The sequence below is a fragment of the Mustela lutreola genome, chromosome 6 (assembly GCF_030435805.1).
Source record: "Mustela lutreola isolate mMusLut2 chromosome 6, mMusLut2.pri, whole genome shotgun sequence".
Classification (NCBI taxonomy): Eukaryota; Metazoa; Chordata; class Mammalia; order Carnivora; family Mustelidae; genus Mustela; species Mustela lutreola.
This window is the reverse complement of record NC_081295.1, coordinates 93221708-93237082: the sequence shown is the minus strand read 5'-3', so window position 1 is coordinate 93237082 and position 15375 is coordinate 93221708. Positions and strand designations below refer to the sequence as shown.

Here is a 15375-nt window from a genome sequence, read left to right as displayed (position 1 = left end):
TTTTATTCACATAAAATGTTTTAATCATAAGTAAAATCATTAACTATGAATTCAGACAATATAGTCAAAATAGATTTTACTTCAGCTTAAGGCACTACATACAGATTTCTTTAAAAGCACACTCATGTCATTTTATTTACACACTATTTTAAGTGACAATACTTTCTATCTTTATCCTTCATTTATAACTTTACATATTCACAACGAAGTAAAACCCTCCAAATAAAAGGAATTAAATGCCATCATCCTTAAAGCTTACCAGATACGGACAAGAGAGGGAGACACCCAAGAACAATGCAAAGGCATCTGTAATCTTTTAATGCGTCAAGATTTTATCTTTAAATTCTTGTATGAAGCTTAATGAAACAATATCACAAAACCTATAGTACACAGCATTGAAATAATTTATATTAGAAGTCTATTGTTGTTTACCAGAAGAACTTGCCCATTAGTAACAGCAGAACTGTCCTTTATAAGTAAATGCACTTACTCTGAATTCACCTACTGAATTAACAAAAACCACTCAATAAGTTTTCCTATTACCTTTGACTGTTGTTGTCATAAACAGGTAAGTGTTTCCTGGAGCCAAATATTTTCCATCACCCAGAAAACATGTCAGGATAATTATTTAGCAAAATATACACCAAAACCTTAAAGTAAAGGCTGGCTTCACTGAAGGATTTTCTCAGTGTACTAGGCAGTCACTGGCTTTAACAGTGATAATTTTTTAAAGATACAAATGAAATAACATAAAGTTCAAAATAATAACATATAAACATCTCTTTGGATTAAATAAATACTGTTTTGTCCCATCAGCATATATACAAAAAAATTTTTACAATTTTAAAGTTAGTATTTTGAGAATAGAATGAAAGACAAGGCAAAAAGGTAAATATCTTGTTCAAAGGATTAAGACATGGACAGGACATCCCTTCCTTCTTCAATCCATATGGATGGATTTCCATCCCAAATCCACTCACAGGCTCAATGCTCGTTATGGATTTCTGAAACCTATAACCACCACTCATACTAAGGCAATGACTGAAACAGCACCACAAGGACCAAGCTCTATTGGACGAGGATAAAATGTCCTGCTACTAGTTCACTTACTTCAAAAAAAAAGTGTCCACTGTGTTAATTGGGACTGTCCTTTGTTTTTGTTTTATTTTTAATGGAAATTGAAAACAAACAATTTTTCTATTATTTTGTTCAGGAAAACTATTAACTTCTAGAATAAATCTTATATGAGAAAAAGGCAAAATAAAATTTGTCAAAAAGCAAAATTAATCCTCTTGGTTTTATTTATTTACTGTGCTATTCTTAATACAGTCAACTTATGACCAAATAGCATGAACTATTTATGCAGGCTGTAGAAATGCTTCTCAAGAACTCCAGAAACAAGAGGTACCAAATCCTCAGGTCGCAAAATGAGTGGTGACCAAATGGGATGAATTGTATGTCCAATTCCTGGCACCACTGTTCTTTACCATCACAGATGATCACCACTTAGCTGGGTGGCATATTGATCGTAGATAGTATTTCTATCTGTAAAAGAGTTACCTAGCTTATTTTATACTGTCAAAACTGTAAGTACCACACTATCAATTGTTTGCCTCAAGTCCTGATGGGTGGTTCTTGAACCCCATTTTTCCTTTAACAGAGATAATCTCATCTGCCACAACTCAGTTTCTGAATATTACTTCTGATTATTAGAAAGTATCACCCAGCAAAGTTAGGATGGCAGTTCTTTACAACAAATCCTTAGCTCTGGACATACATGTTAAAAAAAATCAGAGCAGAGTAATTACTTCTGTGAACCAAACACTGGAGAAACAGAGGGGCAGCACTCAGGCTACACAATGTCAACAGTGCTTAGCGTTTGTTTACTCTGCCACTTCACATAGGAACAGTGGGAAAGATCCAAGACACCAAATTCCATTTTAAATTTACTCTACTGCCTAAAAAGTAAGGCATAACGCCCCGAAGATAGATATCAAAATCTCTCTTCCTCATTCCAACCCAACTGAAGCCAGATTTGTATTCAGGTCATACTTTTTTTTTTTTTTTTTTTTTTTTACAGTGCTTGGATACCTCTGGCTACAATAAACAATATGAGAAAGTAAAACATGGTGGCAAAAACTAAGGAACTTTCTTAAGTTATGACTTTAGCTTGTGAGTCATAAGAAAGTAAACAAATATGAAGTGCAAATATACCCTTTGCTGAGAGCCACGTTCCGTGGGAATGTGGAAGTCAGCCCACAGACCAGCTGCTCTGACCGCTTCAGTCAGTCACAGGAAGTCTACACATTCATACATGCAAACACACTTACACACACACGAATAACTTACACAACAGCATTAAGCACAGACAGAGAAAAGTAATTCTTTCCATTTTCTTAATTTCTTATAGCAACAGTCTTTGAAAGATATCTTTCCTGGCTTCAACAGCTTAGGAATCTTAACAAAGACAATGGTAAAGACTCAAGCTTTGTATCACATGGTTTTTGTTGTTTTTCTTATAATAGCTTTTCTTAAAATAATTTCTTCATATGCTAGATCTGTTCTGCCTGCTTAACCAATTTTATTAACCTTCACAGAGGTCTTCCAATGTCATAGGTTTACCTGGATACAAACTCTATTAAAGTTATTAAATATAAAAATATAGAAAACTTTTCCTTCCTGATACACAAAATCCACTAATTGCATAAAGATTTCTGTTATTTCAGTTACAAATATAAAAATTTATTAGAAAAGCATGCCTACTAAATTTTGATAGATTTTTATTTAAAAATGTGTCAAATCTTCATTGCAAAAAAAAAAAAAAAGGCAGAGGCATTATTTTTCTTACAAAAAGTTTTCTAGTTGGAGAAATAGTTGGTGTTAACTACTGATTTACTAGCAATTTTTGCTATGGTCAGGGTTTTATGTATTAGCTGATGCAGTAAAACAAAGCACAAGGAAAAACAAAAGAATTCTAGCATGCTTGGTCTAAGTTCTTTGTCTCTCAAGGTGTATTTTTCATCGTTAGAATACCATTGTGTCCTCAGTATCGCGACTGATCAAAGACACTCTATAAAATCCAGCACATGCTACTCAATTAAAGGATCGTCATCGTCCTCTTGCAGCTGAAGTCGGGAAAACGGACGGGGTACAGACAGTCTATTCTGCATGATTATAATCAGGCATGTTAGCGTGGTTAGGACCAAAAGCGCACCAATCACAATTCCAATGGCTTCCGGGAGATTAATGCACCACTGGTCAACTAACAAACACTTAGTATGACCAAAGGTTCCGTTATTGGGATGTGGTTTTAATCCCAGGATGTGGCACATCATTGGATAAATATCCACACTGTTAATTGTGCTGTGTTTGTAGCCTTTGTGAAACGCTGGACCATGGGCAGCTAGAAACGGATGCATACTCGACAAAGAATTGTCATAACCATGGTCACCTACTGAAAAAAAGAACAAGATTAGGTTAGTTCCTAAAAGAAAGACTGATCTTTCGATTATAAAACAACTTGCTTCTAGTGTAAATATACTCATTCTTGCCAGTGTAATTCCGATCCATTAAAACTGATTAGCTGGACCTGACAGGGGCCAGAAGAAAATTATCTGTTTTTTTCCAGCTCAGCCATGTATCCCCTGTTTCACACATACACTTTTTTCCCAAGTGGTCATGACCCGAGGCTTTAAAACTATTTCTCCACCTGATGCACCTGTCTTTCAGCACCAGCCCCACTCATCTAAACCGCCAACTTCCAGCACTGTGTGCGTGCAGAGAGCGCTAGTGCCTAGACGAGAGTGGCTGGGTCCTGAACAACTGGGGAGAGCAGAAGTGAGTAAAACCAGTGAATGAGGAAGAAGTGCATCTGCAGCCTTACCTACATCAACTGCTCCTGTGATAAGAAAGAGGATTACATAATATACTCCTGGTTTACTGACAGTGAATGCCTCACTCTGCCTCGACCTCTGGAGGGCCCAGTGAGAATGTTAAAGAAGGGGTTCCTGCAGTCAACATGAAGTCTAACCAGTTCACCAACCTCTAACTCCAAATCAAACTCACAGAAAAACACGACAGTCCCGGACAGAACCCCAATACCAAATCCTCAGTTTTTAGCTTTATTTTGGCAAATATTCCCTTTTCCTGTACGCCTGTTGCACTGATAAGCTCCAGCTTTCATACAAAGTACAAGTGATGGGGTGGTGAGTCTATTAGTTTGTGTTACTGAATCCCTTAATCTCATGTCTGAAATATTTCTTAACAAATAATGAATGGGATCAACATAATAACAGAATATAACACTTTATTATATAGACTTTAGGATTTCCATAATAATTTCAATAATATAAAAACATACATGTATATGGGATAGAAAAGAGTTTGGAAGGGGAAACTCTGCACTTCTGTATTAATAGATTTTTCTCTCTTTTCTAAATTTTCTGTCTTTTCTCAGTTTTCAACAGTTAGTAAATAAGCAAAAATAACATATAAATTCCATTAACCTTTACTCTTATCCTTGTCTGAAGCTTCTGATTGGCTATAGATCAGGGATCTGCACACTATAGCCCCTGATCAAATTCAGCTCTCTACCTGTTTTTGTAAACAAAGTTTCATTTCAACACCCAGCATGCATTAGTTTACATAATGTCCACTGCTGTTTTTCCACTACAAAGGAAGAATTGAGTGAGTGAGAAACCAGAGGGCCTATAAAGCCTAACATATTCACTATCTGGCCTTTTACAGAAAAAGTACTCTGACTCCTGTTACAGACTACAAAATCAGGGGTTTTTTTTTGTTTTGTTTTGTTTTTTAAAGTACTCAAACTGAATTTAACATAGGGATCAATCAAGTTTGGTGCAGGGAAGACCTGTAACTCTCCCCTCTGTAACTCCTCAAGCTTTAGGAGAGTTTCTGATACACCTGCTTTGTTTACTGGGTAAATTTCGGTTTGTTTACCTTTTGGTTTTTGCCTAGTGTTCCAAACAGCTATAGCGCTCAGGTAAATGATTTCATCACTGGGGAAAGACTTTGAGTTATTAGGACAATTTTTTTAAACACACACATATAATTTAAAAAAGCATTTGAACTATCAAATCTCTCCCCTTTTACTTTGTTTCTTTACTTTTTTCTCATTCTCTACAAGAACCAACCTTGAAAAGTTACTGACAGTAACTGTGGTGTGGGTAAGACAGTCAACTACACCTTTGCCCTTAATGCCACCTACCTTCCTCATCTAAGGGTAAAACTGTGGTTATAAATTGCTTTTGAATGAAAACCTGAGAATTATCCAATCAAAAAGTGAACTGATTACACAGTGTTAGTATCTCTAAATCAAAGTACGCTGTTAACGGAACAATGTCACAATGTGTGATTTATCCCCAGAATACAATAGAAATATCCTAAATACTTACATTTTGGTAATGATTTATTTAACACAATTGTCCAGCCTTCATCAGCAACCAAAATAATAGGCTGAATTCGATCATTATGTTGGTAATGAAATCTGGCAGGAATGTCTTCTTTGAGATAAACATTCATGTGAGGGTTACAGACTTTCAGTTTGTTATAAACCTCTGTTGTATCTGGAAGAAAAAGGAAGCAGTAAAGGAAGAAAGTTATGATTGCCTGATAAGGAAAAAAAAAAAAAAAAACTTCTAACTAGAATAACTGGAAATAAATCCTGAACAATGCCATCTATTAAATCACTTTTAATTCTTCAAAAAAGAGAGCAATAATTATGTGATATTGTTGGACGGACAGACAGACACACACACACACACACACACACACACACACCCCTAGCTTTCCAAGCATTCACGTATCACTTTTTTCATTTTGTGATTCTCTCTGGTGGATTTTTATACAAAAGGGAACATTTTCATGTATAGCTTTCTATGTAAATATAAATTATGTATTGCTGCTAATTACTAATTCTAAGATCAATAGATAAACAATACATCTCAAACAAAAATCCAAGATTTTTTTAAGGATAAAAATTTCCTTTTTCAATTAGTGTGAATACTTAAAAAATATATCAAAAGCAAGGAAGCAATCTCTCCGAAAATGAGTCTTAGGCTAACTGCTTAAAGACTTGTTAATTAAGGGGGTAAACATATAATCTCATTCCCAGTAGGAATATATGGTACTGCACTACAAAAGCCAAACTGTATTCTTTTGCAAAACCATCTCTCTTAACTCAATTGCTCCCTTTGAATATCCCTCAGCTACAAGGTTACTTACTTATTTTGGGAAGGACAGCAGCAACTGGAGTCAGATCTACAAGAGTGTAGCTTGAGCGATCAATGCAGAGATCCAGGTTTATCAGTTTGTCCTTAGAGCACTGAGTCATCCCATGATCACTGGTAATGATCACATTGAGATTTTCCCACAATCCTAGCACCTTGAGTCTGTGGACTAGCTCACCAATAAGGTCATCTACTTCCTTCAACACTCTGTACATGTTTTCTTTATCTTCAGGTCCATATTTGTGGCCACTTGTATCTGGTTCTTCCCAGTAGAGTGTTGCAAAAGTAACTGGTGGGTTCGAATTCATCAGCCACATGGTAATATTATTTAGTCTTTCCTCAAATGACACTGAAGAGCTATAATTCATAAAATAGGAAGGTGTGGTATTGTGAATGGGTACATCAGTACCAGGCCACATAGCGGCGGCACTTGATCTGTTTTCCTGAAGCTGATTGGTCACCCAAATAGGTACCGCCTCATTCCACCAAAAAGGATCCTTGTCATCAAAGTCAGAAAAATGTTTCTTTGTGATTACATCATACATGGAATTAGCCACGATGCCATGACTTTCTTCATACAAGCCCGTCACAATGCTGTAGTGGTTAGGAAATGTTTTTGTGATAAAAACATTTTTAACATGCTCTACCAGGACTCCTTCTTTGATAAAATTCTGGAGATGAGGAAATTCATAGTTCTGTAGATAGTCAGCTCTGAAACCATCAAAGGACACCAGCAGCAGCTTGGATGGCAGGCTATGGGAAGAGTTACCTCCACAACAAGTTATAAGTCCAGAAAATAAAAGTATTACTAATAACTTCATAATGAACGTGTTGAAGGAGAGCAATCAGGGTTCCTAAAACATAAAAACACAGTTCATAAGTGGTAGTGCTGTTGCTCAGAAGTTTAGCCATCAGGAGAAGAGAAGCAAAAATTTATCAAATTTTAGTATACCAGCTTTATATGATCTTAAAATCAGGTAACGTCATTTACTAAAAGATAATGTCATTTACTGAAAGATAACTGAATAAAGCCAAAATTGGAAAAAAACAAAAATTGCCTTTCCCTGTCCAATTTCCTATATACATGTCCTGCCCCATTCTTAATGAAGGGGGTATGGACCACTCTTATACTCCACAGAAAAACTCCTGTTTGGTTGCCTTGCTTTTCTGTAGTAGCAGAAATTATTCTAAAGACTTAATAAGAACAGGGGCGCCTGACTGGCTCTGTCAGTGCAGCAAGCAACTCTTGATCTCAGGGTGCAAGTTTGTGCCCATGTTGAATGTACAGATTACTTAAAATCTTTAGGGACACCTGGGTGGCTCAGTGAGCTAAAGCCTCTGCCTTCGGCTCAGGTCATGATCCCAGGGTTCTGGGATCAAGCCCCGCATCCGGCTCCCTACTTAGCAGGGAGCCTGCTTCCCTTCCTCTCTTTCTGACTGCCCCTCTGTCCACTTGTGATCTCTATCAAATAAATAAATTTTTAAAAAAATAAAAACTTAAAAAAAACCTTAATAACAGATGAAGGAAAAAAAAAAGATCCCTTTGCACAAAACAGAAATAATACCAGCCTTCAGAGGCTCCAGGGAGTGCGATTATTTTTCTAGTTTAATGACTGGTAACCTATGTTCTTTTTACACCACAGAAATAGGTGGTGGAAATTCTACCATGCTGACTTACCACCAGCTCCTGTTGAAGATATGGCATGGAAAAGGGGGGTAAGAAATAAATATTACTTGAGAAAAAGATCCCACCTCAATCTATACATGCCCAGTATTTACAGGAGGTTGTCAGACAAAGCCCACAGGGGCTTGGCTGCCACAGTGACTTCTGAAAAAAATCCAACAGCTGTTGAGAACTTCACCATATTCCTTAAACTTCCTCTTTACTATCAAGGACATAATTATTCTACCTAATACCCCAGGCTCAGAGCTCGCTCTGATTTTTTTTTTCTTTTTTCTTTCTGGACAATCCACTGATTATTAAAAAAACAAACAAACAAACAAAAACCCCCAGCTTTCCCATAATAAATCTCCCTGCCTTTAGTCTCTATCATCTTTGGTCCTTCAGAAAATAGGATAGGTGATTTAAGTAGGATGACCCACTTCAGCTGGACAGGATGTATCTTCCACTGTAATAGACAAGAAGATTTACCTACCTAAAGCTAGGTAAGCTAACAGGTCTGAGGGTTGGAGATGAAGGGAGCTGCATTCTCTGTGCTGCAAAAGGTAGAGGCAATTACTGAGAGGGAGTAGGGTGGCAAAAGGTTCTCGGATTTGAGAAACAGAGAACGTATGAAATGGCCAACATGGAGAAGGGGAGAGAGTGCAGGGTAAGAGCAGGATGGGGGGGTCAAAGTGGACAGCAGGTGTCATGAACTCCTAGTGACACCGCTGACTGCTTTTCTCTAGCAATTCAGAGACCCTGGCATGGGCCTGAACAAAACCTGCACTGGAGACTCTGTGAGAAACTGAAGTACAGCGAAGGAAGCAGACGATCCTGACTAGGGAGTGACTAAAATCTGAACTACGGCGTCTAAGTTCAAACGGCTACAGATAATGAAGTAGAGAGTTTTCTGGACTAGAGCTTCTGGGGGGAAGCTGCAAGGATGTGAGGCTGTAGTGGGAGTGAGGTGAGTGAATTATTCCAGAGGAAGAGCCAAGGTATGGCCGTGGGGGGTGTGAACCTCGAGGTTCAGGCAGAAGTGGCCACAAGCTAACTGACATGATGATTAAGTGCATGAGCCACTTATCGTCTGTTCTTTCTCCCAACTCAACCACAATTACTTAAAGGCGGAGACTTTCTTTCCTTCAAACATGCCAGCTAGACGATCTGTGTGTGCGTAGTCATTCACACATCAGTTGACTGAAGCTGCGGCCGTCTTAGAACCAGGAACTTGAAATTGGGAAGACCAAAGGCACAGAAATTTGTTTGTGAGGGTCTGTAGGTCTCAAGAGCCGGCCACTTTAACCCGACTTGAGCTGCCTTCTGAGTGTGGTACATGCGTCACATGCTGCCGATGCCACCCATGAAACCCCAAACAGGACGTTATGACAAACCGAATCTGCTCTCCAAAGAGAAGAGTAACCAGGCCGTTCGGTATTGAGACACACCATCCAGACACAGTCTCCGGAACCGAGACAGAGAGCGGCACTTCTCACTCCGTGTTCGGTGCCCCGACCTCGTCTTCAGGCACTATTCACCTCCTGCCTCAGTGGGTTGGTGCGAGTTCAGCCACACTCGGGGTCCAGCAACCAGAGAGCTTGTGCGGAGGCCACGCCGGTCTCTGGGGGAGCGTGGAGGGAGCAGACCCCCTGCTTTGTCACTGGGTACAGCTACCTTCCCAGACACAAGTACTGGTCTCCAGTACGAGCCCACTGAAACAGCTTGTCGGCTCCGCAGCTTAAAGGTACTCCCCCCGCACTTCGTACAAAGTGTCTTAGGTACTGCCCTGGTCCCTCAGTAACTGGGGCACCTTCCCCACCAATTCCACGGCACAAACTATCCCGTGGGCAAGACAAGCCTGAGGTAGGTCAAAGTGAACGCGTTCTACGCAGCTCCAGACTTCTTTCCTTCGTTCCCCAGCCTTTAAGACGGCTCCCCGTTGTCTCACACCAGAGCTGCCCTGAGGAAGCCCCTCACCACCAGCCTCATCGCTTCTATTTGCAAATCACATCCTGCAGCACAGCAGACAGAAAAATCACCGAGGGGAGCCTGTTGTAATGTAAGTGTGGTGGCCCAGTTCTCACACCCAGGAAATTCTGACTCCAGAATAGAGTAGAAGCAGAGCAGAGTAGAAGCCAGGAACCTGCATTTTGAGCAGCTCCCCATTGTTTCCATCTCTACCGTGGCCAGACTTCTAAAAGCCCTTAATTCCTCTTGTCTCTTAACTGACCTTCCCACCTTACCCACCCTCCCCTTTCTTGCCCAATATCTGCTCCCAACTTACTCTTCCCCGTGTAGCTCTGTTCATAACACTCCTCTAAAAAAAGTTCCAAGAGTCCCCTGCCTATACAAACACTTTGGCCTGGCAGTCAAGCCCCTGCAGTATCCAGGCCCAGCCCACATACGTATTACTAAAACAGTTACAGAAAATCCTTGCTAACCTTGCTTTCCTTTTACCATATTTCTCCATCACCATCTGCCTCAAATGTATCACAAAGACATGTAAAAGGCAATAGGCCTTTATCTGGATGACCTATACGTGACCTCTAAGAGCTCTTCAGTAATAGTCTGTGCTTCCAAACACCCTGAAGTTACCTCCTGTGCATGAAGTCTGGCTCAAACATTCTCTTAGGTTATTTTTTTAGTATCATTCAATACATAGCTAATATAACTTAAGATTATACTACAAAAATGTATGTATGTGCCATGTAACAGGGGACGAGGGCTTTACACTTTTCAAATCTGTCATACTCACAATAGGGGCATAAATAATCAGAGTACTGAATCGGGCTGTCATCCTGAAAGAACAAAGACAAGGGTGAATAAACTCTGTTCTAGAACACCAAAACTTCTTTGTAACGCTGTGCTTGAGAGCCATACACCAAAAAGTCTTGTTTCTAACACTAAGCCCTTTGAGGAATTACTACAAATGGAATATCATATATATCCAAACCTTTTTCAATACAGTTATCTCTAAGAACAGCAGAGTGCCAAGCCAATTCAACAAATGGTGCCTGGACAGCCGGATATCCACACGCCAGAGAATGAATTTGGACCCCTCATCTCACACCATACACCAAAATTAATTACAAATGGCTCATGAACCAAAATTTAGAGCTAAAACTATAAAACTCTTAGAAGAAAATATAGGAGTAAATCTTCATGACCCTGAGTTAGGCAAAGCCTTCTTTGGTGCCTAGGTACAGCACCAAAAAGAAATAAACAAACAAACAAACAAATAAATAAATAAAATTGGACTTCATTGAGACTAAAAACGTTGGTGCTTTAAAGGATACCATGAAGAACGAGAAAAGACAACCCACAGAACAGGAGAAAATATTTTAAAATCGTCTGATGAGTTATTTATAATTAGTATAAAAATGTAACAACTTAAAAAGTCAAACAATTCAATTAAAAAAATGAGCAAAGGATCCAAAAAGACATTTCTCCAAAAATATAAAGGGGCAAATGAGGCCACAAAAAGATGTTCAACACCATCAGGGAAATGTAAATGAAAATCACAATGAAATAACACATCAGACCCACTAGGATGGAGAGAATCAAAAAGACCAATAATAAGAGTTAGCAAGGATATAAAGAAATTGAAACATTTATACCAGTGCTGGTGAGAATGTAAAATGGGAGAGCCACCTAGAAAACATTCTGGCAGTTCTTTAAAAAGTTTAAACAGAGTCACCATAATACCTAGAAATTCAACTACTAGGTATATGTCCAAAAGAAATTAAAACAGATGCTCACATTAAATAAAACTTGTACACAAATGTTCACAGCAGCATTTTATAAGGGCCCAGAAGTGGAAACAACTCAAACGCCCACCAGGTGATGAAAAATGGACAAATAAAATGTGATCTACCCAAAGCATGGAGTATTATTTGACAATAAAAAGGAATAAAGTCCTAACAGACACTATAAGTGCACTTGATCTTAGCCAAAAGGCCGAGAAGCGATACAGACACTATAAGTGGATAAACCCTGATGCATTACACTAAGTGAAAGAAGGCAATCAATCACTAAAGATCTCTTTTTCTATAACTCTTTAGATTAAATGCCCAAGACAGGCAAATTTATTAGAGATGGAAGTACATTGGTAGTGTTTGGCGCAAAGGGCTGGAGGGAAATGGGGAGTAAGTTCCAATGGTCTGAGGTTTGTTTCTGGGGCGATGAAAATGTTCCCATATTGACTGTGGGGATGGTTCTATGACTCCCTAATGTTCACTTAGGTGAGTGAACTGGACAGAGTGTGAATTATATCTCAATAAAGTTATTATATTAAAAACAAAAAGAGGGAATGAAATTGTAATCTTAAAAGCATCTGAAATGCCCTGCCATAAAACAGGAAACATCTCTGACGTCTCAATTTATGCCCCAAATTATGTAACATTTGTATTCCATAATAGACTTGGGTGTTTTAACATGAAAATGTTTTATAACACCTTCCAAATGCAAAAACAATAACAAAACAAAAACCTGTGCCTGACCCTCTCTCAAAATACGTATAAATCAAAATCTTTCTTCCCTAAATCTTGAATGAAAATTATGTTCAAATATATGTGCTATTTATCCTGTGGTTCAGGAATGCATTAGCACACTGTTAGGATCCTTGTCTCTAGACTTCAAGGCACAGACAGAACGGAAAGATTATAGGCTCTGAAATCAGAATGATCCCAGAACTTAAGCTCACATTTAGTCACTGGGCAATTAATTTTGAGCAGATCTAATTTCCCCCAGAGTTAGCTTTAGTGTTTGTGACATGATACACACACACACATCTATATATAGTGTTACAGAACAGGCTGTCAAATTTAGTTTCTTTTTATCAATGCTAGTTACAAAGCTGTTATGTTAGGAAAAAGTCTGTATTATAACAGGCAGAATACTATTATTGTGCAACCCTAAAATAATTAGAAAAAATTTAGGTCAACCCCTTCTTTTTACATATGATAGGGCTGAAGTCCAGTGGTAGGCCAAGCTCAGAAAGCAATATGCACTTACTAATTCATGCTCCTCACAAGTTTACAAGTCTAGTAACAGCAAGTTAACAAGACTAGTAACAACTCCAAATGATTACCAAAACTTTTCCTGCCAGAACATGTTTATTAGCAGCACATGTATCTATGTCTACCGCATTCTGTTTCATTCAAACAGGGGGTGTTAACTGATAAACAAAATACCAGCGAAAAGTTCTCAAGTAGTTTTCAAGGAATGAAAATCACTAATTGTTATATTACTCAACTTTGAGAAAAATTCTATAATGTTTCAAACAAACAAACAAAAATAGTGGAGGGAAGAAAAAAAAAAGCAGACTATCCTATTCTCAGTCCTAAAAACACTGGGATTCTAAATAATTTTCCCATTTTCAAGTTTTCAAAATTTTCTAGTATCTTAAAAACAGCTACACCATCTTACTTTCTACATAGTAAAATAACTCCAATTATCCCAACAGCAACCAAAAGAAGTAGGTAGTAATCTTCAATTCAGGGGACAAAACCTGCTCTACCTCCTCTGGGATGACTTTTTTTTACCTGGATGGAATGCATCTCAGGCAGTTCCCAGTGGCATTCTTAGTCCCAGTGAAGTTGAGAGAGGCCAGCAATTACAGGAAATGGTGAAAGACATTTGTCACCGTTAGCTTGCCATCTACTTTGTAATAATACAAAAGCCCTCATCTAAAGACTTCACAAATATTTATAATGAAACTTTTACACAGCTTTAAAATAAAATAGCATTGCCTGTGGACATGGGAAATTTCGGTGGCTTCCTGTAGATCATTATTTTCTTTCACCAAAGGGGGAAAAAACTACCCTTTAGAAGACTTTCTCAGTCGTAAAAATGTTGGGATTCTAAATAATTCTCCCATTTTCAAGTGCACACAAAATTTTCTAGTATCTTGAAAACAGCTACACCATCTTACTTTCTACATAGTAAAATAACCCCTCACGTACTTCTTGCATTTTCATCAACATTTCTCCCAAATTATATTTCGTAGCTAATCTAAAATACATAAGCTATTTCCTCTTTGCTTTCAAATGACCTTAATTTCCTTAAAATAGCCTGGGAACAACCTCTGGGGGGAAAAAAAGGAAGAAAAGAAAACCATGACATTAAAAGGAGCAGCTGACTGCCTAGAACACGGAGTAAGTTCTCAGGCTTAGGTCCAGCAGATCACCTGGTGGTCAGGCAAAACCACTCTGGAGTCGGACCCAGTGTAAACCTGAATCTGCCTGTCACCAGCCGTACAATGTGGAACGTAACTCTTCACTCCTCCGAGCCTGAATTTCCCCATCTGTATAATGGGACGCTACGATCTCACACGGTTGCTATACCGAGAAAAGGAAGCATTGTTTGTCGAGGGCTTAACACGGTGTCCAGCCTATAAAAAGCACTTAAATGTGATCTTTGCTGTTTGGTCTTCTAAGAAATTAGTTCTTAAATTTGATTATGTAATTGCCACGAGCTCCGATCTAATACTCAGACGCAAACGCCCACCCCGCCTCCCCTCGCTGTCACCCCTGCCCACCTTCGCTCCTCCGCCGCTGTCAGCTCACGCCCTCCGCACCCTTCACAGCACGCCCCGCCCCCAACCCCGCCGCGTCCCAAACCACCTGCCAACAGCTCTTTCCGCCCCCCACACCGCCCTCCTCCTCGCCCAGCCCAGCCCTCTCCCGGTGCCTGCGGGTCCCCGCGCGGACGACCCGCCACCGCCCCGGGGGCCGGGGAAGGGTGGGGGGTGTTTCTCACCACCTCCAGTGCCAAAGCCCCAGGCGACCCAGGAGGGGGTGGCATCTCCCTCCGGAAGGCCGGCCGCGCGAGGCTCGCACTCACCCGCTGCAGCCGGCGCGCGGAACTCAGCACTGGCGGAACCCCGCGCTCGTGGGCCCTGGGGACGAGGCCGACCCGATCTCTGCGCGAGGCAGAGATCTTCCTGAGGCGCCTGCGCAATAGCGGGCGCCCCCGCCGCGGGTAACAGCCCCAACCTCCCCCAGAACCGCTTTGTTGCGGGCACTCTGGAGTGTGCGCAGCCGCCCAACGCGCGACTGCGGAACCTGCTGCCAGCCCGCAGGGACCCCCGCGGGCGGCGCAGGCTGAGACGCGTCCTCGGATTGGCTGGCGGAGCCGCGTCAAATGTAATCCCCTTTGCGATTGGTTAGAGTCGGGTACCACCTGGAGACAGCGGCTTTGGTGGGGTTGCATTGGACCTCGAGAAGGTCGGTTCCTATCTTCCACCCCGCCCCTTTCCTATTATCCTAGTGCTGGACGCCCTTCAGGAAACCTGAAACCCAGCGTGTCCGGGAAAGACACCTAACTGTTGCCAAGCCCAGTTCATTCCTAGTTAAGAGGCACCTGGCAACTTTGGTGTCCTCAGGAAAAGCGACTTTGGCTGCACCAAGGGCCCAGCACAAATCTAGAGCAACTTTAGACAGTTCCAGGGACTTGAAATAAACG

At 40.3% G+C, this 15375-nt stretch overlaps 1 protein-coding gene across 3 annotated transcripts; it reads right to left on the bottom strand.

The window, feature by feature from the left end:
- ENPP4 (ectonucleotide pyrophosphatase/phosphodiesterase 4) lies at positions 1–15001 on the bottom strand. Of its 3 annotated transcripts, none has more exons than XM_059178154.1 (4): positions 14755–15001; positions 6244–7102; positions 5415–5585; positions 1–3451 (listed from the first exon to the last, which is right to left on the bottom strand). In XM_059178154.1, exons 2-4 carry the CDS (start codon positions 7067–7069, stop codon positions 3090–3092), a joined length of 1359 nt encoding a protein of 452 aa, XP_059034137.1. In that variant the 5' UTR covers positions 7070–7102; positions 14755–15001; the 3' UTR covers positions 1–3089. The 3 variants fall into 3 exon arrangements, with proteins under 3 accessions (XP_059034137.1, XP_059034134.1, XP_059034136.1); XM_059178151.1 differs by having other exon boundaries at positions 1–3454; positions 14755–14999; XM_059178153.1 differs by lacking the exon at positions 14755–15001 and adding an exon at positions 14671–14692 and having other exon boundaries at positions 1–3454.
- Between the last annotated feature and the right edge of the window lie 374 nt (positions 15002–15375).